General features: G+C 41.8%; 3 protein-coding genes and 1 long non-coding RNA gene across 7 annotated transcripts; 2 read left to right on the top strand and 2 right to left on the bottom strand.

Annotated features, from left to right (window-relative positions):
* Positions 1-4,879: 4,879 nt before the first annotated feature.
* LOC133105790 (translocon-associated protein subunit beta-like) lies at positions 4,880-8,992 on the bottom strand. The gene is made up of 6 exons (XM_061215983.1): positions 8,846-8,992; positions 8,090-8,247; positions 7,699-7,797; positions 6,733-6,841; positions 6,121-6,198; positions 4,880-5,513 (listed from the first exon to the last, which is right to left on the bottom strand). Exons 1-6 carry the CDS (start codon positions 8,906-8,908, stop codon positions 5,403-5,405), a joined length of 618 nt encoding a protein of 205 aa, XP_061071967.1. The 5' UTR covers positions 8,909-8,992; the 3' UTR covers positions 4,880-5,402.
* Positions 8,993-9,498: 506 nt separating this feature from the next.
* On the top strand, positions 9,499-14,941 carry LOC133105774 (transmembrane protein 79-like). The gene is made up of 5 exons (XM_061215981.1): positions 9,499-9,755; positions 10,243-11,191; positions 11,822-12,016; positions 12,128-12,350; positions 13,293-14,941. The coding sequence occupies exons 2-5, from the start codon at positions 10,468-10,470 to the stop codon at positions 13,492-13,494; spliced, it is 1,344 nt and encodes a 447-aa protein (XP_061071965.1). The 5' UTR covers positions 9,499-9,755; positions 10,243-10,467; the 3' UTR covers positions 13,495-14,941.
* A 1,501-nt stretch (positions 14,942-16,442) lies between these two features.
* Positions 16,443-20,630, top strand: LOC133136423 (uncharacterized). Its single transcript, XR_009709523.1, has 4 exons — positions 16,443-16,777; positions 17,694-17,867; positions 18,467-18,628; positions 18,834-20,630. It is a non-coding gene; the product is annotated as an uncharacterized LOC133136423 (long non-coding RNA).
* A 129-nt stretch (positions 20,631-20,759) lies between these two features.
* LOC133120889 (E3 SUMO-protein ligase ZBED1-like) lies at positions 20,760-26,721 on the bottom strand. 4 transcript variants are annotated; one of them, XR_009707993.1, is made up of 3 exons: positions 26,284-26,423; positions 23,062-23,095; positions 20,760-22,051 (listed from the first exon to the last, which is right to left on the bottom strand). XR_009707993.1 is itself a non-coding variant. In XM_061230385.1 (3 exons), the coding sequence occupies exons 1-3, from the start codon at positions 26,435-26,437 to the stop codon at positions 23,810-23,812; spliced, it is 1,446 nt and encodes a 481-aa protein (XP_061086369.1). In that variant the 5' UTR covers positions 26,438-26,721; the 3' UTR covers positions 23,650-23,809. The 4 variants fall into 4 exon arrangements, 3 of the variants coding, with proteins under 3 accessions (XP_061086376.1, XP_061086362.1, XP_061086369.1); XM_061230385.1 differs by lacking the exons at positions 20,760-22,051; positions 23,062-23,095 and adding exons at positions 23,650-24,769; positions 25,466-25,797 and having other exon boundaries at positions 26,284-26,721; XM_061230392.1 differs by lacking the exons at positions 20,760-22,051; positions 23,062-23,095 and adding an exon at positions 23,646-24,769 and having other exon boundaries at positions 26,284-26,421.
* Between the last annotated feature and the right edge of the window lie 334 nt (positions 26,722-27,055).

Here is a 27,055-nt window from a genome sequence, read left to right as displayed (position 1 = left end):
TCCGACCGCTCCCTTAATCGGAGAGTACTCTGTGCAGGCTCAGCCCAGAGGGGGGCTCGAGATAAGTCACACACCGTCCCCCAGCATCGTGACTCCGAGGGAAAAGAAAACAGACCTGCTGGTCCCCCAACAGACATCGTCTGCATTCGAAGGGAAGGCATGCGCGCTTAATATATATATAATATATACTGAACTCAATATCTAGCTTTTGGGAAAATACAATAATGCAATGTTTAATATCTTAAAGAAACGTAGATAGATCAAAACAAACAGAAGTGTCAAGTAGCCTAGAGTTATTTTTCGCCTATAGCCTACCCCGCACCTGTCAGGACAGGGGTGGTGTAAGTATAAAATATGCAAACGCTGGTGTAAAATACAGTTATGGCCGGCTTGAAATGACCAGTTGCCAGCTGTTCCAAAAACATAATTTGAGCTGGTCAAACCAACCAGCTGTTTCAAAACCTAACTTGAGCTGTTTTTTTTGTTTGTTTGTTTTTTCAGTAGGGAAAGCAGATAGTGTTAAACGTTATATCGTAAATTCTAATATCGGATCAGATATAATTATAACCCAGCTTCTTCCTTTAGAACAGTCTTATGCAGTGTAATTCTCCAAACAATGTAAATGTGTTTGGGCGAGGCAAAGTAAGAATAGGACAGGCTTAATGCTATCCTTGCCCTCCAGGCTAAAATAGCATTAAACAGTCGGTGTGTGCGCGGAAAAACGATCATAGCTTAATAAGAGCCATAGATTTACATTAACTCCCTACAACTAAACCAGGTTTCGGCCCACACATCTCATTCCTGATTGTGTTTAATTGTTTTTTGCTTGCAAGAGGAAGAGAGTAGCCTACTCGCTTTTCTGAAAACAAAGCAACAACCGAACATAAAGGGCAGACTAAAAGCGCGCAATCACGCTGAAAATGTTGGCTGACAAAAAGCAAACGAAAGAATTCCGGAGGCCCCCGACACAGCACCACTATTTTGTGGGGGGTCGTATGTTCCCCATCGACTCTTGCGACCTCTACTGTGCTTATAATTGAACAGCGTCTGACCGAACCTGAAAAGCAGGCGATGAGTCGGGCTTCTGTGCCTTATATTCACTTGTATTCATTGTTTCACTTCAAATCAAATGTGCCAGAGTAGGGAGCCAACAAAAAAGATGTCACTGTTCAAATATTTAGACTGCACTGTACATGAAAACACATGTTCATTCACACAACAAGATTTCAACAAAGGCATACAGGGTTTTACAATATTTTTTAAATAAATTAGTTTGCAAAGCAAAGTGCATGATTACAAAATAAAAATTACGCAGTATAAATATACAATAGAAAACCACATCAACGGAACACTTAAAAAGTAAATACAATTCATTTATCTAGTTTTTTTTATGTATACAGCAATGGGGTTTTGCTTGGTATTGAAAACATCAGCAACAATAGTGTGGATGGAATCTGGATGATGAAATGTGCTGGCTGTGTATTTGTATCTTTAAACCTGAGAAATACGTTTTGCAGTGCTATTAAGTGCACTTCATGTTGTTTGTGAATATTACATGGTTCTGCTTCTGCTGTTCTACTTATGATCAATTCTGTTCATATTGAAATAACTGAAAATCAAATGTACTTCAATTTCAGATAACCATATTAGGGAAATATCAAATGTCCTAAAATAACATTTTTACTATCCTCAAAAATAACTGTAGTTCTGTCTTGAACTTTCAACAGACATAAAACCAAAAAAGTTTTGAAAGCATATTCCATTTGTAAATAATGTTAATTAGAACTTACCAATCACTCACATTTTCCTGTACACTTATGGCGTTTACCTTCTGAATACCTTCATTTCAAACCACATCTATGGTACATTTACAGTCATAGGATAAGAACAAAAATATTGAACAATACAAATATTTGTGTACAATACAAACATGGAAGTACCAAAATCATTTTAAAAATCATGATTGCAACTGTAACGAGTTCGAGATTTACCCAAGGTGGGATTTGATAGTTTGACAGTTGGTCTTACTGTAAATCCATTTGAGGCTGGTTGAGTTTTTCTGCAAGTGTAGATAATATGTTTGTGAGCTCTTTGTGATACTCCAACTCCTGTCTCTGGAACTCCAGTTCCTGTATTCTCATTTCTTGTTCAAAAGCAAATTTTTCTTGCTGGAGCTTGAGGAATTTGGCATCAAAATCAGCCAGCTGACTCAAAACCTCACAGACTGCACCTCTGCATTCTTTTCTCTGGGCTGTGAAATAAAATGTAGAGCAAAACTAAGCCAACAAAAATGGTCAGTGAACTTAAAGTCTCTCTCAAGAAAATAATGTTTCAGAGATAAGGACTGATTTGTGTCTGACATTTAATAATTCAGAAAACATAAGTAATTAACAAGCAATCTTAATTTTTACCTGCAGAAGATGTTGGAGGTGTTGTGTCTCCTTGAGATGTAACATTGCTGGATGTTACATTTCCCATTAGACTAGAAGAATCTGCACTGGTTGAGGGCTCTGAGGGGTTATGAAAATTAAGTTTGAAGAGCATTGTCAGCATTGTGACTGTTACTCAGCGAGCATGAACCTATTGGTGCTTACAGACACCAAACAGTAACATGGCAACACAACTGTATCTGGAGGACAGGGAACAGTGGAGGTTATGGTTGGTTCTGTGTAATGCTTTAGGACATGTTCCAGGTGTAGTTTGAGAAAGCTCATACCCTTATAGGGTCAATAGTTTCTAAGACACTGCTACACATTTACATTACACTCTTAGAAAAAAGGGTTCTGAAAGGGTTCTTTGGCTTGATTCCACAGGGGAATCCTTTTTTGAGTTATTTGTGGAACCTTCTGTCATGGGTGTGAAGTGAGAAAACTCCCATACAAAGAACCATTTTGCCTGACAAATAACTGGATAGGGTTAGTTAAACTATATGGTTATTCTATGGAATCACAGGGTTTCTATTGGAACCATTTTTAGAGTGTTTTAGAGTGTGTAAGTCTTCTGTACTAATAAATATAAAATCGTAGTCGCAACATCTTACATTCAAGCTATAAACTTAATGTAGCTACATTTGTCAATAGGCTGGCATACTTTGGCCACGGCACATTCGCTATTAGGACACGCGCACACAGCTAGCTCGAGCTCTGCATGTCATAGTTCACTGATCACTTTCCTATACCCACACAGAGGAAGCATTAGCACAGGGCAATAATTATTTTCTAGGCCGATTCTTATTTGTATGTTGCTTATGAAGCCCACTGAATAACACTTAAGCCCCTTAATAGCTATAGTGAGAGGTATCAAATTGTGACGAATATCATGGCAAGTCAAAATTATTGAAAAAAACTATTATTGTTCACTTTACCATTCATTTGTTTCACATCCTCATTGTCTTCAGAAGTAGGCTCTTCCTTTATTATGAAGCTGCTTTCGGGACTTGAGGTGAAATAAGCCGGTGCTGGTGACTCAGAACCCTGCGGGACGTTCATATCCACTGTGCTGCTTAATATATTCGACAGCTCTCTGTAAAATCTACACATTTTCCCACGAGATCCGCTCCATATGTTGTGGTCTGTGGCTTTTTTGAACTCACACCTCATCAATTTAACTTTACGTCGTACCTGGTCGGCAGAGCGACAGAAACCCATGGCTGCGAGCCGCCCGCTTATATCCCGATAAGCTGCTGCATTTCGCATCCCTCCAAGCTTCCGTTGTATTTTACTATCCGACCAAATGACGAGCAATGCTTTTGTTTCCTCGTCTTCCCAATTTCTCCCCCGTCCGGACATATCTTTGTGGTGCTGATCAGATCGGAACAGATGCATTAGATTGCTCTATATAAATGTAATCAGGATACAGTAGAATGCCTATCAAACTGTAAGGAATGGGGGTCGATAACAGAAAAGTCGATTGTCTCCGGCGCTGTGAAATGTTATCGATACATTCATTGACTTGTCATTTGGACGAAGTCTTCATTTGTTCAGCATTTATCTACAGGAAAAGTAATCTGGTAATTATTGGGTTGCTTGTATTAGAGATAAAAACAGAAGGGCAAGGTGGTCTATGAAGTGAAAACAGTGTCAAAATTATAGGCCTAACTCAAAGGGAAAAAACCTTTTTGAATTGCATTTTTTTAATCTATAGGCGTTGAGATGTCTATGGATCACAGAGTTCAAGCAGTCATTGTTTGATTACAAATCTAAAATTGTGGAGTACAGAGCCACATTATTGAATTCATGGTAAATAAGTTAAAACCCCACAAAGGGTTACCTTTCAGAAGAGACCAGGATTATGCTTGTAGTCAAAAGGGTTTAAGAATAGTAATCATTTTCAAGCTTGTGTCAAGAAATGGACTAGAGGTAGAGACAGTAAATCTGGGACATGAAAGCATCAACCGCACAGGCAGTGAGGCTGAGGACTTATTTTAGGCCCCAGCACTTTGAGAAAACACAGATTCCAGAAATCACTGCCATTACCATGTTAAGCGTTCCTTGTTCACTGTCGCTAATTTTGGTATGACACTGAGCTGTCGCAGTTGCACGCACACAGGCCTTCCCAACTTTATAGACAGCTGGCCTGTGCAGTAGTTACTGGTTGGAGCTCAGAATTATTTTCCAGCCATTTCTGGATGACCTTCAGGTAGGAGGAATCTGTGTTTCTTTAACTGCGAGGTTTATCTAAAGTCAGATTTCAAGACCTAGTGGTGAAACAGCCGTGGAATAAACAATTGGCTAGAAAATGGGGTAACTTTTAAGGCCGCATGATCATTTTATAAATCTCAAAAAGACAGCAGGTTACACAAAGGATTCCATTGGGAGTACAGAAGCAGGATTATATTCTGGGATAAACAGTTCCGCTTCAAGAAATATTACTCAAACCCTTTGTTACAAAACAAGGCATATTTATTTTCCAAAGACAAGTACAAATCACATGAAACTTTACAGTTTTATTCACAATTAACTCAAGGTAAAATTCCTTATCAGAAGGATGGAAATATATATAGAAAACAGGAAAATATGGATAAAATGCTGCAATTTCATAATTCAAAATTATTACTCACACATGCCCATATCCAACCCCCCCCCCCCCCCAAAGAAAAAAAACGAACAAAAAACTGCCTTTGTATTCTTCAAAATATACACTATATTATTACATTGTCCCATATTCCTTGGTAAACCGCCTACTATGAGGCAAGAATGAATTTGTCATTATGCTCACATCCCTTGCACTAAGGATAGACTGATTAACTTATAATAAATTATTAGCCATTGTTGGCTGTTGGTCGCATTTTACCTTTAAGACATACCCCGGGGGCTTATACTTTGCTTTTAAATGTTACGCCTCCCAGTTATTCATTACCCCCTCCACCCCCTAACTTAACCTGTCCCTCAAGACACAAGAGCTCAGTTCTTCTTGGTCTTGGGCGTGTCGTACTTCCTCTTGCTTGAGTACCACAGCAACAGAGGGATGCCAATGGAGGGCAAGGTCATCACTCCAAATGCTGCCCAATCCAACTGCAGAAGAGAAAGTCGCTTTTTTAAATTTAAATCAGGGGAAAGAAATTCTAAACGGATAGCAGAACTTCCACGATGACACAGTGATGTGGTGTCCATGAGCAAGATTGCCGGAGTCATTATAAAAACAGAACGCAATGAGAAAACGCCCCTCAGGATTCATGTAGAGAAGAATGACATCCTTAACCCAAGGACACAATGCAAGACAAAGTTCATGGCCCCATAAAGCTCTGAAGGTCTTTCCCTTGAAATATGAAGTTGTACATAAAGGGGTTTCTCTCACTTCCTTCAGTCTCATCTGGAATGTGCCTCACAAATCTCAGTCAACAGGCTCTAAACACAATTGCTCACTGACAGCACACCAATGAATTCCAACAGTTGTTTTTTAGTATTGTCTCCAGGCCAGGGTTTGATTTACTGCTGTATACATGCTGTATATCCACACATGTCAATTCGGTAGTACGATTACACTAACTTTGTATTTACACAAAAAGCTTGGACACATTTGGCAACTGATTTACACCAGTAACAGTAAGTGTTTGGAATGTGTTTTTCATAGCATGAATTTAAGAGCAATTAATCAGAAGCCTGGTTCGGTGTCACTTACATAGTGAGGAGAGAAACGCCTGTCGAACTCCCTTTGAGCCAAGATCCCACCCTGACCTGGGGCACTGGTGTAACCCACCTGGAGGGAGAGAGGAAAAGGGGCAAGGAAGACAAAAGGAAAGATGGGTATTAGGGTTAACATACAAGTTGGCTTTTAAGATCTACAGTCTACAGTTTTATAGAATTAAAGGCACGCTTATACACTCAATTCTCATTGGAGAAAAGACACGTACTTATGGCATCACAAAACAGTGAAATGATGCGTCAACTAACAGCAACAACATGTGAGCAGCGGCTTCAGTTTTCAACAAAGGGGGGGCTACTTAAATTTGAGATTTAATTTTAATTGAATGTAACCCATGTTGAAAAGAAGGCAGCTGAGAAGGACAGGTTGCATTTCTTTCGCATTTTAATGTTAACTGAAGCTTCAATGTCTATTTTTTTTTTTTTTTAAGAATATCACTCGAAGATCAAGCCATAGTGTGACAGCCCAAGTGGGTATTTGAAGCTGAAGTGCATGCGGCAACACTAGGCTATACCAAAGTAAAAATCTGAGTAAATATGAGTAAATATGACAGGACATTTAGCCAATCTGTCTGAAGAGTGTCCTTACCACAACCTGTCCTCCCTCCTGGGCAAGGTAGCTGACAGAGGCAGAGGTGAAGTTGAAGTATCCTGCCTTTAGAGGGCGCAGTACTACAGTATGAGAGACATTACTGGCACTGAGAGGAATAGGATTAAGGAGGAGAACTGAATGAAGCATGAAAATTATATAAAAACTGAGGAATATCTAGACACCGCAGGAGGCGTACGAGACCAGAGGTATTAGACGAAGGAGATACAGAAGAGTGAGAAATTATTAAATCAATTCAACACACTTTTGGACTGCACTGTCACAGATTTTAGACATCTCATATCTACATTACTATAGGTCAAAGAAATGGTTCACATCATTTTAAAGGTTTTATGTACATATTAGGTTCAGGTAACAGTTATGAGTGAATATAATCCTGAAATTTCATCTTCGAAAATACCTACACTTGAAAATGTATCAACTTTTCACAAGAATTAGGTTATAATGTCATCAAATTTGGTCTAGTTTTTTTAAATGGTTGCAGAGACTTCATTACTTATCTGGAGTGGTGTCACATTACTTATGATGCTGTTCAATGTGATAAACTGAAGAAACTGCAATGTTCCTTATTCTGTGCATGAAAGCAGCCACTGACAGGAAAATCATAATTGCGTTCACACCGACACGGTTACTAATGAAGCAAAAGGACATTCCATATCAGGGGTGCCCAACCATGTGCCATGGAGGGCAGAGTATGCAGGTTTTCACTCCAATCACTACTCCTGCTGACTTCAACAGGTAACACACCTTCAACCAGAGAGGAGGGATCTAATTGGTGAAATCAGCTGGTGTAGCGATTGGTTGGAATGGAACCCTGCGTACACTCAGCCCTCCGTGGCACATGATTGGGCAGCCCCGTTCTACATGAAGGACAGGAATGTGCAAGCAGGCGTGAGGTGACACAACAGACACGGCCACAAGAACACATAACGGCTACAAGGATACGGGGCAATTCTGTCCCACTTGACATGAAGCATCCCGGACACAATGCCAAAATCCTCAGGTGGGAAGGAGTCATCGGACAGCTCCACCTCCAGGGCAGCACTGTAGACAGCAGTAAATTGTGTTGAAAACTGAGCACCTGAACTTAAAATTGAGATACACAGAAATGTGTCTGTACCATTAGAATGTTGCTATTCAAAGAACCTACAATGAACAATTACATATTGTAACAGTATATCCACACAAAATAGAATTGTATATCTTTTTTGATTAAAGTGTAGTGCTGTACAATGGGTAGACCTCAGACTTCATTATTCAACATAATGAATTAAATCAGTGTGGTGTATGTGCGAGTAAAATTAAAAATTAAAATGCATTTTCTGCAATAAAACACCTGGTCCCAACATTGTAGATGTTGTACTGCAAAGAGAGGTCCCTTCCCTCCACAGCATAACGGTTCAACAGCGACTTGGAGGCCAGGAGCCGAGCACCCTCTTCTCCTGTCACATAGCCAACCACAGCCAGTAAAGCAAATACGCCCAATGTTCCCATCTATAACACAAAAGGAGCGCAACTGTTAAACCCAAGCGATAGATCAGGAAGACCAATATAACGACATATAGTGAGCTAGTTTTTCTAGTAACGTTATAGTATTAAGAAAAGGAACGTGTCCTTTTTGCGCGTGGCCCATCCAGGCAGACGTATATGCAGCTTCTACGTGTCAGTGGCTATGTATGCTGCTAACGTCAACCAATTTACCAAGATTCTGCAAAGCTAGGTCATCTCGCAAATGCCACACGACTCGAAAACTTTACCGTTCGATTTACGTGGATTTCGTCAGTTAAGTGCATATTGCAAAGCAACGCATTACAGTTAGGTAGGTAGTTCTTAGTCCGAGTACTTCTAATGTAACAACAAGGTACCGTTTCCCAATGTAAAGCAAATCAATGAGACCAAGTGAATACGCTTACGTGTACAAGCCAACTAGCTAGTTCGACAAATAATTACCTACCAATTATTCTCTGCAGCTAATTAAATATTATATTCTGAGGCGTTTCTGGAATTGACAATGTTCTAAATATGCTTTGTGTTACTTACATAGAAAACAATTTAAACGTAAATTAGAACTGAATCAAGACACAAGACTTACCGTGATCTCTAAACTACCGATGTGACTAGAACTTCCTTCCTTCCTTCCTCCTGAGATTTGCATAAAAGCGTTGGCCAACCACAGCGAAGGTTTACGCCCATAATCCTCTTGCGTCGATTTATTTGGTGACGCTTAGGTATGGAGAGTCTAAAGGATCAAAATTATTCTGAAATATACGTGACCCTTGATCAACCATTGAAACACAACTGATCAGATGACTACTGACAAAAGTCATGTTTACTCCCCCGGTTACTTTTTCTTCAGGTAAAAAAATACCCACTGCTCTGAAACACACATTGTAAAATTTAGATTTTCACATTAAGTAAATAGATTTTGATTTTTATTGTTTTGATTGGCCCAGAGAGTTTTCTTTGGCAATTAATTATATTTTTGAAGTTACCAGGTTTCTGACGACCTTCTGCCTTTACAATGGATCGTATAGTTCATAGGTATAGATAGGGGTATTTTGGGGTTTGTGACAGAGAATATAAAAAGCGGCTTAGGCCTACCTCTCCAAAAGCTGTTGGCTACATGTGTACAATACCCAAGTTACTCTTATATTCGGTTGACTATTATCTCCGACTATTGACTATTATCTGCGAAAACCTTACACTGTATTTGCCAGATTTTTATAGTGCGAACTTATGCAAATCAGTGAATAAATGCTCGATGTGTATTATGCATTGGCGTCTGAATGTTTGTCTTGTGCACCCTGCGATTTGCCCTCAAAGGCAAACATCCCCATACGTCTCCTTTAAGACAAGTATTCCCCTTTAATGTTTCACCTGCCACACCTGGGCCCCCACCCCCGTAAAAGTTTCACAATAACAAAAGGCTGACTTCGTGTCCGACAGATTCCATTTTAACTTCTCGTAAAAATGGAGCCCCAAAGGTGAATTCAAATATAAAGGTAAGATCCTTATAGAAAGCGCAAATATTTCGTCAGTATGTATATTTTTAGTCTTTGTTCTGGTTAAAGGTTGTCGGCATGACTTCCTGATAACCTGGCCGACAACAGGAGTTACCTATATATGCCTTAATTTGTACCTGGAGGTATGAATATAGACCTGCTTTGATAGCCGATATAACAATGGCATATGTCTACTGAAGTAATGGTACAAAATGAAATTTGAAGTAGAATAAAATTCAAGAAAATATGCTCGCTGTCAAGAGTCTTCTAATTATCCAATCAAAGCAGGGTTTCATTTGATTGGCGGTTGAGCTGGCCAATCATATCTATTTAGCTGATGGCCGAGAAAACACTATTGGAATTTTATACGAAGCAACGTAGTCAGTTTGGTACTTCAGTATAACCTGTTTTGGAATTGCGAGATCTTTGGCAGGCCGGTAAACAAATAACCTCTCTCTGTCTCTCTCTTTTTCCATTTATACAACAGCACAGGTACATGGTACATCGTGGTATACCAGTTTCCTTTTGCTATGCCTTGCAGGGAGGAAAGAGCAGGAGCATGTTGACCTGACCAATAAATAAAAAGGCATAATAAAAAATAAAAAGTGAGAAATTGGCATAGCTTGCAGGGAGGAGATTTGTATTCAAAAACAAACACACAGAGAAACCCAGACAGAGGCTTGTATACAGGAACATTTGAAAACAGGACAAAATGCCTGAAATCATGTCGCACGATCTGGAGCCTGACTCCAAAACCAGTGGAGTCACTGCAGAACCTCAAACTCTGCCGAAGCCTGAACACGAGGAGGAGAACAAGGTGGAGGGAAAGAACGTAGTGAAAGGAGAGGATCAGGGTGAAGATGAAGAAAACAAAATGGAGGAAGAGGAGAAGGAAGATGAGGAGGAGGCGGTCAGCTCTGCTTTGCTGGAGCCAAGCACTCTACAATGGCCAGAGAACAAAGAGAGGGAGGTGACTGGAGGTGCAGGGTTTGTGAAAGGAGAGGGAGAGGAGGAGGAAGAGGGGGCAGGAGCGGCAAGGGCGAAAGAAACTGAGGCAGAGAATGGGAGCGTGGAGTCCCTGTGCACCTCTGCGAAAGGGCAGGAGAGCAGGACGGAGAGTGACCGAGAGCTGGAGAGGAGGGACAGGGAGTCAGTGGAGGGGTGGATGGAGCTCGAGAAGGAGATGGGGATGAAAGAGGAAAAGAAACCAAACCCTTTCGAGATAGAAGTGGAAGAGGGAGATGCCCTGGTCAACTCGATGCCCGAGAAAGCCGCTGGAGTCTTCAGCCACAGTGTCACAATCCTTCACAGCTCCAGCAAGCCAGAGTCCCCAGGGGAGCTCTGGAGAGGCGACCCAGAGACGGCTCCCTTCCTTGGCCCCCACGCGACCCTACCGAATGACTACTATGATCACTGGACCAAAAAGAAGTCAAAATGTAATTAGCAGTACTATAGCAATATCAGCATTGGAATGTAAAATATAAATAACACACTGATTGGCAGTACTAGTAACTATACCTATTGGAAATGCAAGTGTATTTTACAGCAAAAAACATTATACTACTGTAAATCATAGAGCAATTTTACTGTCAGCACAAATGATAAAAAGGTCAGTGCCCACAACACCAACATTGTCATTTAAGTTATACACCTATTATGCATTATTGCCAATTACCCTCATACTGAGTAATGCTAAGGATTAAACCAAGGTGAGTCAATAAAACACACCTAAGTATGTAATGCGTGTGCTGTAATATACTGTAGGTATAGGCACAATTTCTGTCCATTTATTGTTACAGTTTGCTGCTGCTCATATTTACTTGACCAGTCACATTATTTTAAGCATGGAATTAGTCCCGCAATGGGGAGCTACTTAATTCTATGGCTTGCAACAGTTCACAGGAACTATAGAAAACTATATCATGGTTTAATCTATTGCCAATCTGTGACCACTGATGTATAACCTGAAAATAGTTTTCCCAACCCTTCTCACTAGGGAGTTGTAGAGCATGGTACAAACAACCCAAATGTTTTTGGACCCGTTTTATTTTGATTCCCTCTCTTAGGTGGATGTTGCGGTACTGACCGGGCTGCTCTGAAGGTTGGTGTGTCAGTCTTCACCGCGGGACTCATCTTCCCTCTCCTTGTGTGGGGTGGTTATGTCTTCCTGCCGTTTGATGCCCCACTGCTCAACAGCGCCGCCTTACGGCTGATCTACACATTGCGCTGCTCAATCTTTGCTACAGTTCCAATAATACTGGGTATGTGAATTGTGGTAATGGAATGCTGGTGTGTCTTGTCTGTGCTCAGCCGCACACGGTGTGGCTGCAGAGTGAGCCTCCCTATTGAGACCCGCTTTCTCCCTCTGCTAGGCATGTTTGTGTTGGGCGTGTCCCGGCTGCGTTTCGGAGCGGTGAAGGCCTTGTGCGAGGGCGAGGAAGAGAGCAGGGAGGTCCGCGTTCACCGGCAGTACATCAGCGACTCCATCTCCCTCTTCCTGCTCTACTTCCTTCAGCTGGGCATCATGGCAACTTACCTGAGCCAAGAACTACTCAAACTAGTGCCTCTACTGACTATTATCTTTGCTTTTGGCAGGTAATGCACTTCTCAACCACACATTGTGTAGTTTATACTTTGCTGCTACAGAAATACATGATGCATTATGCATTGGAGTTACATTGGCATGTTTTTGGAGAATAGTGTAGAGCACTGTATTCAAAGGTGTAACACAGAAAAATGTACTGTCAACATTTGAGAAAGGGCAGAACTGCGAACATAAAGGGATGCAACAATGCTTAGCTATGCTGTGGCATTTAGGTGATTACTAGGTAATTAGGGGCCTAATGTGTGCCAAGAATACATTGCCCAAGCCATTACACCACCAGCCTGCACCGTTAACACAGGGGAGGATGGATCCATGGATTCATGCTGTTTATGCCAAAATTCTGACCCTACCATCAGCATTGTGTTTTTGCCCACAGAACTGCCACGTGCTAGATGCATTTTGTTTTATTGCATCATCCTCTGTGACTGTAGTGTGTGAAAATGACAGGAGGGCAGCTGACATGCTGGAATCAACATGTCTGGTACCAACAATCACAGCTACCATGGTCAATCTTGCTTAGATCGTCCTTTGATAACCCAGTCTTTGATAACTAAAGTCTTTTTATATCACGTTGCAGCCATGCAACATGGTTCACTGTCTAATATTATTCACTTCCACAGAGTATATATGTGCTGCTTTCAAATGCCCAGCTTATACACTTGGAGAAAGTGCAGTTGATTTAATTTGAATGCATGCCAAGCACCCTTATCTTGGGTGTTAAATATTAGCAGTATTGCTCATTGTGTACATGTGTAATGCAGTCTATGTGATCGTATTCTCAAAGCTTTTTCGATTGCGTTATTTAATCTTTGTCTTTTCAAGTGACATTGTTTATGTCGATTTCAGTTGCCGTTATTACCAATATTGCATTGTGTACTGTTAAACGATTGTCCTTTTTGAGTAATGGTGAAAGGATCTGTTCTGCCACACAGGCTGATCTACTGGATGTCGATGGCCATGGGCAGCAGTGTTCGGGGAGTGGGCTTTGGCTTTTCCTTCCTGCCTATACTGGCCATGCTGGGGGCCAACCTGTACTTTATGTTCATGCTGGATGCAGGGGGCAGCATCTTTGCCATGGAGGGCCTGGCTGCCCCAGAACCGGAATATACCCCCCGGCAGAGGTACTGGGGCTAGAGCCAGGAGGGAGGCCTGGACCTGGAGAGAGGACCAAATCACATTTGGACTAGAACCGACTAGATGTTGTAGACTGTTATGTTTGCAATGGGAAGAGTTGGACAGGGGCTTTGTTCAGTCTCATAGACTAAAAATGAAAATCTGTAAATTAATGATTTTATTCCTGCATTTTTGTACATTTTATTATCTTTGTAGGTGTGAATGTTATTACTAGTGCCCAGATAAAAATTTTTGTTACAGCCTAGATTCATGACAACATAATGCAAATCAAAATGGCCTCCTGGCTATTCCTCTGAGCTGACACATGACATGTACAGTCAGTTAATTTCTAGATGTCTAGTCTAGTTTATTGGTTTTGATTGAGGAATTTGGTGATGGTTTACAACAAACAAGTTGGACAAAGACCTTGTTTTTGGCTAAACCTGGTAGTCTGAGCTTTATTCATCAGGGTCAGGAGAGTCGAGCTCTGAACCGTCTACATGCACATGCTGATGTTTACTGTGTATTTCCCAGCTGCTCTATCATTTATTCTCACTCTCGAGGGAGAAAAGAAATCCATGTTTTGTAATGTTATGCCTTTGGATCAAACGTACATAAACATACACTTCAGCTCTGATTGATGATCCTGTGCCCCTCTCTCTGTACAACAACCAGGATCCATCATACAGACATCCCAGCCTTTCCCTGTATACCAGGGTTGGGAAGGTGGTGTGATTAGTGTGTATGCATGTTTTATTTTCTGCAATTAATCCATTACCTAATTAGCTGTAAAAACAAGTGCTGGTTCACTCCTAGATTATAGTAAAATATTATAGCAAAATATTTAGGATAGAGACACAAGGACAGTTTTTAGATTAACTGATGAAATTACAGAGAAACGTAGCTGAAATAAGATAATGTAAATTATTTGGCAAATGAAATAATTCAGAGACTTGGTGTGAAAACCAGAAATGTAAAGGCTCTGCGCTGCCCATTACCAGTATAGACAAATACTACTTGCAGTGTAGTGTTCAGTTTGAGAATCGGCAAGGAAGGACTATCTAGGAAGTCCATAACAACTGAATTTACTGGGATATTAGGCTGCCTGAAAGCAATGTATAGCATAGATAGTGGTGATAATGACTTCTAAATAGTTAAATGAGTCAAAACTATTGCAGCCTTCACCAGTATATATCGAGCATTGTGAGTAAAAACAATGATCTGCTAAAATGAAGTATGAATGAATGAGACAAAATGCATATCTAGGAGTCACTACACTGAAATGTACGCTATTTAATTGTTCATACTGTAATTATTACATTAAGAGCACTATTTTCACCTGCACATTTAAGACATATAATGTCAATGGTTGTCCTTCGATCCTATGTTTACTTTTTAACTTTGCTATTTTTTCAAATAATTTTAGTGAAACATTGATGTAAAGCACATTAAAGTATACATTATCTGACCTGACTGTGTGTCCTTTATATTTTCAGCCATTATGCATTTATTTATTTGTTTATTTAAAAGGGACAATGGACAGTTTGTAACTGTTCCAGACTTAGCTAAATGTAATTCTGTCAAAATGTCTGTGTGCGCTTTTTTATGATGTTGCACTGGTCCATCCATCCATCCATTATCTTAACCCGCTTATCCTGAACAGGGTCTCAGGGGGGCTGGAGCCTATCCCAGCATACATTGGGCGAAAGGCAGGAATACACCCTGAACAGGTCGCTAGTCCATCGCAGGGCACACACACCATACACTCACACACTCATACCCACAGGCAATTTAGACTCTCCAATCATGTCTTTGGACTGTGGGAGGAAACTGGAGTACCCGGAGGAAACCCACGCAAACACGGGAGAACATGCAAACTCCACACAGAGAGGCCCTGGCTGACTGAGATTCAAATAAAATAAAAACACAAAAATAAAAACTGTGCCTCAATAGACTCTAACGGGAGGTAACTTTGTAGAATATGATGGGTGAAGCATGTAATTAAAATTCCAGGATATTATATCTAAAAAACAAGAACACATAAAAGCACAGCAACATATAAAAACATACATCCAAGGAAATAGAAATAGATATTAATAGTCACAAGATCAAATTTCAGTCAAGATTTTTATTGTGTTTTATAAACCACCAACGCTTAAGCTTTGTCGGATACTGCTAGATAATGTATTCCAAATATTTGAGGCTGTAACGGAAAAGGTAGATTAGCCAAATTCAGTGGACCTGTCTGGCCCCACACAATTGCCTTTGGTACAGGGTCTTCTTTGCATGATATAAAGAGGAGCAAGGTTATTGATAAATGTATACACTAACAGCCATTTGCAAAATAGATCAAAAGTCAAGAAATTTAAAATGGGCTGAGAGTGGGAATGTGTGACTATGCAGAACATATATAGGGTTAAGGAATGTGCTTTTGTACTTGGGACCAAATGGCAGTACAATATGATAAAGGTGAGAATATTATAGTGTGCATATATCCTTTAGCATTTTCTGAAGTCAGCTGGATCCTAATAAACTTTCATACTTTTAAACTAAACTTAATTTTGAGGATTGAATGTGACTATATGAATGACCATTTTCACTTGTTTTTTTAAAGGTTGAATGTGATTCAATGACTATCCCAAGATAGATTTGAGACAATTTGAAGCTTTACCCTTCTGTTAATTGAGACATACATGCATACAGTCTTGATAATGTTCAGTGCTCTTTGGACTGGGCTTAGCTATCATTAAAACGTAAAGATCAATAGCCTACGTATTGCCAACACTTCAATGGGGTTTGTGCTATGAACCTCATTGCACACAACCAAATCACATCACACACACAGCTGTTCCATTTGAGGAGAGTAGGCCGGCATAAGAACTACCTATTGAATTTAATCCACCTTTTATGCTTTTCATGGAGTGAACAAGGCGGTTGTGACGTCAAGCCCAAAACAGGCCGAACAGGTTTCGGAACTTTTACCGGTCGGAGGACTAAAATTTGACACCGTATGCAAGATTGGTCCTCTTCCGCCCGGGGGCGTCTTGACCGTGAAGCCAGAAGTCCCCCTCACCGCGTCATGCGTGGGGAAACTGTTGACAAGGTTCTCGCAGGAAACACCAGCGCTGAGAAGGACTTGTGACAGAACTAAAGTGGACCTAACCGAGGCTAGTACGTAGAGAGAGAGGGGAGGGATAAGGGGTGGCAGGAATGGCAGCACAGGGACGAAGGAAACATGGTACTTGCTTTCTCCGGATCAAAGAACACTGTCCGTTCCGAAAGCTAAGGAAAAACAAATGCTATGGTAAGAAACTCATCAATGTGTATTTGTTATATTTGTAATTAGAAATTATTAAGACCATATAAAACAGTATCCGACTTTACTTAATTGATTTCCTCCTGAATCATTGAAGTATTTCCAGGAAGTTGGCATCTCTTCGTCCAGTGCCTATAAATACAAAGTTTAGTTTGCGCAGTTGGCTAAGTTACCACAGAAGGCACTCCTATTAAAATTGAAATGGCATGTCATTTAAAAGGTTATTCTATAATGTGCCACATGTGATTCACGTGGGTTATGTTTTGACGGTCATTAGTGGACATTTAGCGTCTCATGTTTGTTTGTTTGTGGGTTCACCATCTTGCACTATGGACATTTGTACGTTACCGGATTGTACAATCTCATGTTCCGAAGCAATGCTTTGAGCAAGACATTTGAAAAGAGTGCAGATATAAATGTCCATAAAAGCATTCATATCTCACGCAATAATGTCATAATAGTCTGTGTCGTCCTGCATGTGTACAGTTGCTTGGTTGCAAATCAAATGCTTTACAGTCAGCAGAAGCAGAAGTAAGCTTGGCGATAACTTCTTTGTACGGGAAGTTTGAGGAAGTTTTGAGTTGTTTACTGAAGCGAAAGCATTCTGCAACGTCCAAAAGAATTCAGTGGAGCCATGCCATACAATAAGATTAGTGAGTAGCCTAAGCACTTGTATTGCTGCATTTTAATCACATATGAAAACTTAAAATAATTCCCAAATCACCACTGATTTGAATTAGATAGTTTTAGTGAGGGTGTCTATATGCTTCCTAACCACCTTAGCTTTGAAGGTGTTCTCCGTTTTGCTGTGACCTGTGAAGCTTGATGGTTCTAATTTTCAGTAAGCTTTTAAGAGTTGACACTTAAGCACAGCATTGTTGTTGTTTTTTCCCCCAATATGTAGATATAGAAAATGTACCATCCAAAAAAATAGGGGAGCACTGGGCCCACTTCAGTGCTCACCCAAACCTGGCCGTGCCACAGGCAGACAGTGGAATTTCTGTTGTCTGTTTGGAGCCCTATGCCACAGTTTCTTTCCATCAGCCTGCATGCTGCCTTGACCAATCACAGGAACAGCGTAAGTCCCTCTGTGCCACATGCAAAACCTTCATTCATCATAAAAGCCAGTAAGGCTACACAAAATAATCATACATGCACTGTTCTGTTCCTTAGCAAGATTGAAGACAGACACATTATTGACGTTTCTGTGCAGTGCGTCACTCAAATGCCATGCACACCCACACATGTAGGGAGACCTGATCCAGAACAATAGCCCATGATTATATGACTATTTTCCACTACTGCAAGCCACCTTTTAACACCTGACAGTTTGTAGTTACCGGTCATGTAGCCAGTTAGTTCAGTAATGCAACAGTAAATTATTGAACCATGGCAAATATTTGGTTTCTCTGTGCTGCACCAGAGAGAATGATTGCAGATGTCACTGTAGCGCTTCACAGATAAATGGCAGTTTATTTTTGCTGTGCTTCCTCCAGCCTGTGTAAAAACCTGTATTTAAGTACATACATGCTGCTTTTTCTCATAGGGATGGAGACATCCAAGTGACAACGTTCAGCCTGTGCATGTAGCAAAGCCACTCATCAGGCAACTCATCATTTTTCTTCAGTCTAAAATCTGGCTCATGGTTTTGCTTTCTTTGTTCTCCATACGCCACAGCTATGGACACTGACAATGCAAGACCCTCTGCCTCCCGAGCAGGCCCCTCGGATGCCCCCTGTGCTTCATCCTCTCCTGCTCCCAACCCCTCAGCCCCTGTCCCTGTCCCCGTCCCCCAGCACCTACCGAACCTGCTTCCCTTTAACTGTGACCCCAGTATGGGTGAGTCATCTGATCCGCCGTGTGGAGTATGCTACATTTTCCTGTGTCCAATTCAAGTAGTCAGAATGCAACTCTTCCGATTCCACAACTCAAGTAATTTGTGGACTCAAGTAATTCTGAAATGGCCAAAAACAACATTTGATTCAATGACTAAATCCTTATCCCAATCTTTAGGATCCCAATCTTTAGGTTTGTTTTGTTTCAGACCTGGACAGTGGTGTTGACCCGGAGACAGGGGAGAGAGCACAAGGCTGATTCTCCAGGATCCCCTGAAATGTAAAACTGGTTCATCTTGCTGGGAACCTAACCATATGTATATATTTTGTCTTTTTCAAACATGAGGGTATTGTTTATTTGCTTGTTTTTGGTTCATGAATAGGTTGGCTATTACCTATGAAATTGAATAATATTTTAATATTTAAGTGTGTGGATTTCTCAGAATCAAGTGGTTTTCTTTGGTTACTGCAGGCTTAACGGTGACGGCCATCCAACACAACACTGTATGACTCATTTCAGTGGGGCTCAAACATCTTATAAACTGTGAAAGCCTTCAATGAATGATCAGTCTAGCAGTTCTTCATCGTGAACATTCCCTTCCCTTTTTTATATAAAGACCTGGAAAAAGGCCAGTTTCTTTTTAAATTGATAGGAAATGCAACAGAGTGGAGGCCCTGGTTAAGCACAAAGGTCGTAATCCATTCTTCATGTGTCCATATAAGGCTCAAACATTTGTTGGACTAAAAACATGCTAACACCTAAGTACAACATCAGCGTTGCTGACCGTAGAGGTAAGCAGGGTGAAAATATGTGGGTATGTGACCTCAGGTTACTCTGAAAAACTGATTGTTGCTATGGAGCATGTGTGCTGTGTCATGACAAAGTGGAGTGAGTTTATATTGCGCCGTTTAAAATACCATTTTGGGCGCATAACTGAATGCTACAGCCTGAACTTTATGTTGGGGGGGAGAAAAGAAACAATAAAATAAAAATAATAGAAATAAGCAATAAAATAAAAATAAACATGCAGTAAATGATTCAGTCAGATTAACCTTTTACAGACAAACCAGTTGAAGAAACTATGCTTGGTGCGATAGACTACTGCAGCAATGCACCCAGATCATTCAGATCGACGGGTATGTAGTTTAAATAAGCATAATCTCAAGATTGTAGGTTAAATGCGAATAATGTTCTTGAGCTTTTATCCTAGAGCTTTCGATTTGTGTTCCATACTGATTCATTGCAATTATGGTAGAAGCATGCTTATCTTACAGTAAGAATTAAATTTTTTGGAGCCTACATCAAAAAAAAAAAACAAAAAAAAAAAACAACCTGTCACTGCTCTTTGCAAATATTTTGTGGGCATTTTCGATATTAAAACCAGGAAGAGAATGCTAATGTGTGTGGGCCTTTAAAAGGAAGTGTTAAATAACCATTTTCCAGAGGGATCGATTTAAAATTCTGAACTTAAGCGCCCTTTATGCTGCCTGCAATTCTTTTTTGCTACCGATGTACTGCCAACTAAACACTTTTTTTTTTTCTTGTGGCTACTTGCTTAGCAGACTCTAGGCGCACATTTTGCTAATATTAATCCCAACAGTCAATGGTCATTTTCACACACAGGGTATTATCAGACCTCACTCCTGTGTTTTGCCCTTAACGTTTTTTAGTGACGATTTTTAACAGTATTGTATTTCTTGTTACATTTGTCGGCAGCTGAATTTATAACATGAAACGGTGTTGTAAATGCATTACTTAAAGCTAAAGACAGAGTACATTCACTTTGACAGTGATGTGTTCAGTGAAAATAACTCCTGTGAAAATGAGCATTGATAGTGAAAATAAGGCTGAGCAGAAGAGGGTGTAATTCTGAGTGAAAGTGAAATTACACAGTGGTGTATCTGTTGCTCAGTCAGTGAATGGTGTCTTGAATTATTACCAGGTTGTTTATAACTGAATGTAAATGGTTTGTTTGTCAATAAAGGCAATAAAATGCGATTCACAATGAATGTCAGTATTTACCTTTGCAACACATACACCAGGGACACCTGCCAGGATTAATTTATCTTTCTTTAAACTAAGATTAAGTCCTGCAATCTTTCACATTTCAAAAGAATCACAGAAAGTCTAAATGTACTTCAGGACAAATTGCTTTAATGATATGAAAGTGTACATTGGTACTAACACGGTCATTTACAGCCCAACTTCAGAAAGGTATTGTACATAAATGAGAGCAGGATGCGTAGACCACTTAATTCCACAGGGGAACCTGCAGTCCATGCGTCTCTTGTCCAGGGGTGCCATAATTTCCAAGAGCCCTGACTGACTGGGGAATTCAGAAACATATTTCATACATAGGATTGTCTGGGGTGGTGGGGCCCAATGTCACTCTGTTCTTCTGTAACTTGTTCTGTTTTTTTCTTAAATGTGAAATCGAATGCAAACAAGCCTGAATGCAAATTCAAGCGTTTTTCATTCTCCTCCAATCGTCACAGTATCCCCAGTCATACAGCTGCACACATACTGAAGCATTTCTCTTAATGAACATAAGTTATACTGTAATGTTGATGGCAGTGTTCCGACATGGGAATCCAAGTTCAAATCTGCACATTTTTGGTTACAAGCCCAGTTCCCTGCCCATTGCATGACATGGCTGTCCATCCCTAATCCTCCCCTTTCCTCTGCACCCTGGCCTCCACCACGCTGCCTTCCCCTCCTCGTGTTCTGATCATAGACATGCATATTTAATGACACAGGCAAGCACACCTTCAGCTAACCCAAGCTTGTGAATCCCTGGAAGGAAGCCTGTTGAGTGCAGAACACTGGAGCTCCCATTGAAATGAATGGAGATCGTATCAGACTTATTCCAGGCTAAATAAAACTAATTTAACAATACATACGTTTCATATGAAAAGCAGATTGAGAAATATGTTACATGAACATTTTAATATTTTCCCAAAATGTCTGGACCAAACCAACCACTGTTTCATAAAATGCTACACAATTCAACTTATATTGACAAGAAATTGACCAAGGTTTTCTTTGGTTGTGAAATACACAACTTTTCTACATTGAATTCAATGGGCAGCAAGCTCTTTTGCCCTCAAGCATGTGCAGTAGAGGCTAGTTTCCTGCAGACCTCGGTCAAATAAGCAATTGTTTTGGATTAAAATACTTTTATATGCTTTACTGAACTCGTCTGATGTATTGGAACTGATGACAAAAAGTGCAAAGCCCGCCTTCTGGTCCTCTTGGTTGGCTGTTGCACCAAGCAAGACCAATTGAGCACAGACAAGTATTTGAATCCAAAACAATACAGCAGGCCTGGTTTCCTGTTACTTCCTAGGCTTCAGTCCGGCCCCTCCTACACTCTCCAGTTCCCCATGTACACTCTAGGGCACTGATGAACAGGAGCAAGATGGCCGTCTGTAAGGGAAGAATGGGGGAGAGGATCAATGCGTCTACTTTAGCGGATCACTTTACAATAGCACGAGGGCTGAACAATCATCCATCCCCCGGGCTGACGGTTCCACAGTCTAACAATTCAAGCCAACAGAATCGAGACACAAACAAGACGAGATAAATATTAATATATTTTATAAGCGGCAATAACACTTTTTTTTTTTTTTTACATTTCTTCACTCACTGAATCTTGCATAGGGCTTTTAAAATTAAACTTTGGAATCCAGCCAGTTTTCATTGTAGTGCATGTCATCGCCATCACCGTTAATGTAAGAAATTACACTGTGACAGCAGGGGTTCCCTACATACACTACCAGTCAAAGGTTTTAGTCCTGTTCATCTTCTGTAAAATGACCCCACATAGCACAAGGTAAGAAGTGAAGAGTCAGAAGTTAAAAAGATATTTTACTTTAGTGGCCTACATTTTGAAGTTCATGAAGAACCACGTTTGGCTAAATAAACAGGCTAACAAATTCAAAATTCAAGTAAAATCAAGCACATTTTGGACAAATTGGACAGAGCAGTCAAAGAGAAGCAACCCACAAGTGCAGCACTTCTGTGGAAACATCTACAGCGCAGTACTTTCAGACCCACATGACTGCCCATACCATGAACATGCTCAGCTATTACTCCAAAAGGTGGCAATTTTGATTTTATCTAATTGTTTGAAAGTTGTGGCTGTACTAAAACCTTTGACCGGTAGTGTAACTAGAGAGGTAAATATAGCAGAGCAAAGCAGTTGATGGGATAGGAAACCCTCCATTACTGCAGGCTTGTGTGACTGGGTCTTCAGTGACCGTGGTCCCCAGATACCCAGCTCTGACATGTGTGCCCAAGTCCCCTTTCCATTCACCCCTCAGGGACAAACTACCCTCCCGGGTCCTTTGGGGTGCGTAGTGGGGGGTGAGAGAGCATCAGCACAGTGGAGCAGGGAATGTGAGAAAGGGAAAAATCACTGAGAGATGATCACTCACTGCTGAAGGCATCGCATCTCCAAGGCCCCACTTCCTGGTAGCAGGGAAGGGTCCAGCAGCATAGAGGGGGGAGGAGAGAGAGAAAGAAAAATCAAGCAAGCAGCACACTTTATGAATGAGCTAATCACTGGCACAGGAGCATCAGGGGGCACAAACACTTTGGGCCAGTTTCACAGACAACAATAAGCTCAATCCTAGATGACCAAATTGTTCCTCTCATACAGCACACTTAGAGTTACGAGAGGTACAAACTACAGGCCGTCTTGTGTGCGGTTCCTATACTTGGATAACTGGGCGACTAAATTTGGAAACTTTTATATTTGTTTTCATTCAAATCTACCTTCCACAAAACGCTGCACTGGGCAGGCTTCAGATTTTCAATCATGCATTCAATCATAAAACCTGTTGCAGACTTAAATTGTATTATGAAGGAAGTAAGGGGCACAGTTGTGTACCTGAATAAACCAAGAAACATAACATAACCAATATCTAGCACTTCTATACTGCATGTTTTATACTCAAGTAAAACATCAGGTCATGAATTCAAACACCAAAACGCAGGTTTTTTTTTTTTTAACATTTATTAACAGCACAGTGGTTGATGAATGAAACTTGGAAAAAAAACTGAGAAACTTAAAGGCTAACGCTTCATGCCTTCCCCGTAGACAAATTCATATCATCGGTCACGCGACGCGACGTGAACAAACTTCGATGGAGGTAAAGTCAGGCAGTCGGCTTAAACGAACACCTAGTCCAGATTTCTGTCCAAAAACACCAGCATGTTGACCTTGTCAGGCTTGAGCTGGGCGCGGGAGGAGATGACCACGTTCCCCGCCGCGCTGAAGAGCCGCTCGGGGGCCGTACTCGTCGCGCAGGTGCAGAGGTATTTGCGAGCGAGTTGCGCCAGCATCGGGTATCGATGTCCATTGAGCCGCCACCACTGCAGGGGATCGGCATCGCCCTCGATCACGGGCTCGGTCAAGTACGCGGCGATCTCGGCCTTGGCCTGCTCCTCCGCGCTCAGAGCCGCGGAGGCGGCCGTGGCCCGTTTCCCCAGCAGACTTCCCAGAGTTCTCATCTTTTTGGCCGGGGGCTGCTCCACCGAGGCGTCCTCCGGCCCCGGCTCTCTCCTGCCCTCCTCCTTCACCCTAATGGCGGCCTGTCCCTCCCCCCTGTCCTCCTCCTTCACCCTGACGGGCGTCTGTCCCTCCCTCCTGTCCTCCTCCTTCACCCTGACGGCCGCCGGGCCTCCCCTGCGGAGCGCGGCGATCTCCCCCGCTATCAGCGGCTTCAGTTGGCCGGAGTCCTCGAAGGTGCCTCCGTAGCGGGGGTCCAGCAGGGTGCATTTCCTCAGCAGGAGACGCACGGCCTCGTCCGCGTACTTGCCGTCCAGCTTGTGCACGATCGACGCCTTCATCTCGGTCGCCAACGCCACGTCGCTGTCAGACGGGGCCATGATGTCCTCGTGTATCAGGCTGAGCATGGGAATGACCGAGGAGCTGGTGACGTAGGTCTCTCCCGAGAGGACGTTGGTCAGCTCAGCCACGGGCTTCAGCGCCTCGTTAACGGCCGTCAGCACGTCGATGTCCTGCCATCTCAGCGTAACGGAGGCTTTGCGGTCGTCTGCCAACACGTGCCGGATGGCCTGCTGCTGCTCGATGATCCTGGCCACCATCTCCTGCTTGCTGCCCCAGCCATTAACGCAGTCCTGTCAAACACGGACACAGGAGAAAGTCGGGTTCAGAACTTCAGGCTTGGGTGCTTAGCTCTGAATAAAAAGCTGTTCAAATACAGAGTAACCTACTACAGCTATGATGAAATCACAGCTAGGTTTGGTATACAGGACACGGGAGACCATTTTCTGAGGTTCTGGGCTGATTGCTAAAAGTAGAGGACACCCCTTTGCTGCATCCTCAGACATGGCTCCAGAGGAATGCTCGGGGGCAATTTTTGCAGCAAGATAAATATATATTTCAGAAAAGATATATACATTTCAGGAAAAAAAAAAAAAAAAGCTCACTGCATGCGTGTCCTAAATCGAAAAATGTAGGAGCAATGCATCCAAATTAGTAGATTAGCACCCAAATTATTTGTCCAGGTAGCACGCAATTTAAATGGGAGCCACATGCTACAACCTAAACGTTTTAGCAAAAAAATAAATATAAGCTTTAACTGTAAGGTAGCCGCGCCGCGCCGCAACATGCATTAATACACCAAAAGGTCGGGTAAAGAAATTCTGCCATTTACTGTTCGCGATAATCCCAGAACATTTTAAAATATGGTCTAGGGTCAAAGATGCCGAGCCCATCCTTTAACTAAATATAATGAAATAATATGGCCTAAATTAATTACTTTAACAGAGTATTTGCATTATGCAGGTTGGACTGAAGGCAATCTCACTTACTGTGATTAGGCTGTGTTGTGGAAGTCCCAACTCTGCCTGTGCTGCCATTAGTGCACGCTTTCGCCGCCAGCTGTGCGAGAAGGCACCGGTAATGGAGCGACAAAGACCGAAAACTCGGTCTGTCCTCCGTTTCTGTGCCTGTATGGCTGCATTGACAGCGAGGTCCAAATTGTGTCCGAAACAAGTGATCAGTGGCCAGCCGAGATCTCTTGCTGCAGCCATTACGTTGGATGTGTTGTCAGTCGTTATCGCCGAGATTCTGCTGTCTTCCAAGCCCCATTCACACACCGCCTCGCGCAGCCAAGCGCAAACATTGCTGGCGGTGTGATCCGCTGGAAAAAAACAAGTCTCCAGGCACTTCGATTCAAGTTTCCAGTCAGATGTGATAAAATGAACAGTGAGAGAAATGTAGGTAGTCATGCCAACAGAAGACCACATATCGGTGGTGAGAGCATAATATTCCGCGTGTGACAACGACTCAAACACATCCTGACGAACTTGGTTGTATAACTCAGGAATTGCTTTGTCGGAAAAGAAATTCCTACAAGGAAGCTCATATAGTGGGTCAAAAGTTCTCAGTAAATCTTTGAATGCCGGCTTTTCCACAGTGCGGAACGATAACATTTCTTTAACGAGGAATCTTGTAACCGCGCTTGTGTACATGCTCCATCTGTTGCCTTCGCTGTTGCATTTGCGACCACTCCTAGTAAGTGGCCCGGTGAGCGGAGTTTGTGTGTCTGTTCGCGAAGTTACTACTCTTGAGGCATAGAGAGGGTGGTTCTTTCTAAGGTGAGTTCGGAGATTTGAAGTATTCCCACCTTTTGCCGAAACGCTCCTCATGCACAGTTTGCAGATGGGAGTATCCGTGTCAACTGGCTTCCCATTTTCATCGCCAACGAATCCAAAGCACTGCCATATGGGTGCGTTTGCACCTTTCTTGGAGACCAAACTTTCGGCACCAGCGTCCGCCATTTTTCTGGCCACTAGGACCTCACGTGACACAGAAAGTGTGAGTTCCCGCGCAACATACAATTGTTTAAATTAATCTTGATTGTGGTTTTGGATCTGTGACATGTGGTAAATCCGTATTTAAAAAAAGTACACCGTGAAAAACCAATACCACGGTGTGCGGTATTATCTGTAGGCCACACAAACCTAGCCCTAGTTCATTCCAGAGTTTGTGCTGCCGCTTCTTGCTCTCCTGCTAGTGGTTCGTCTTCCGTTCTTCTTCGGTGTTTATTGAGTGTTAACTAACGTAAAAGTGCATGGCGCCACCTACTGTACCGGAGTGTGAAATATCACCCCATTCTACGGCTGTAGTAAATCAAAGAAATAAATTAAAACAGAACAAATAAATAAAACAGGGTAATCCCAACCCCGGGTCGCTAAGGAAACAAAAACTCACCATGCTGACCTCCCCAAAACCATCATTCACCCGCAAAATCGCACCCAGCCCCTTCCAATCAGGGAAAAAACTGTCAAACATCAAGACAGTCTGTACTTTAAAATCTCCCGCTCAGACAATTATCCCTTGCTCTCTCATGTAGGAAATTAATAGCAGATGTTACTTTTTCTTCTTTGTTGGATATG

Source organism: Conger conger, chromosome 1 (genome assembly GCF_963514075.1).
Source record: "Conger conger chromosome 1, fConCon1.1, whole genome shotgun sequence".
Classification (NCBI taxonomy): domain Eukaryota; kingdom Metazoa; phylum Chordata; class Actinopteri; order Anguilliformes; family Congridae; genus Conger; species Conger conger.
This window is presented reverse-complemented; position numbering and strand designations above follow the sequence as displayed.

Coding starts and splice junctions, on each gene's coding strand:
- LOC133120889 (XM_061230378.1), bottom strand. CDS start 26,437: ATGGCGGACGCTGGTGCCGAAAGTTTGGTCTCCAAGAAAGGTGCAAAC. Junction 24,770..25,465: donor CACAACACAGCCTAATCACA/GTAAGTGAGATT, acceptor CGTGTTTGACAG/GACTGCGTTAATGGCTGGGG.
- LOC133105774 (XM_061215981.1), top strand. CDS start 10,468: ATGCCTGAAATCATGTCGCACGATCTGGAGCCTGACTCCAAAACCAGT. Junction 11,192..11,821: donor GACCAAAAAGAAGTCAAAAT/GTAATTAGCAGT, acceptor TCCCTCTCTTAG/GTGGATGTTGCGGTACTGAC. Junction 12,351..13,292: donor ATTATCTTTGCTTTTGGCAG/GTAATGCACTTC, acceptor TCTGCCACACAG/GCTGATCTACTGGATGTCGA.
- LOC133105790 (XM_061215983.1), bottom strand. CDS start 8,908: ATGCAAATCTCAGGAGGAAGGAAGGAAGGAAGTTCTAGTCACATCGGT. Junction 7,798..8,089: donor ATCTACAATGTTGGGACCAG/GTGTTTTATTGC, acceptor TGCTGTCTACAG/TGCTGCCCTGGAGGTGGAGC. Junction 6,199..6,732: donor AGGAGGGAGGACAGGTTGTG/GTAAGGACACTC, acceptor CTCTCCCTCCAG/GTGGGTTACACCAGTGCCCC.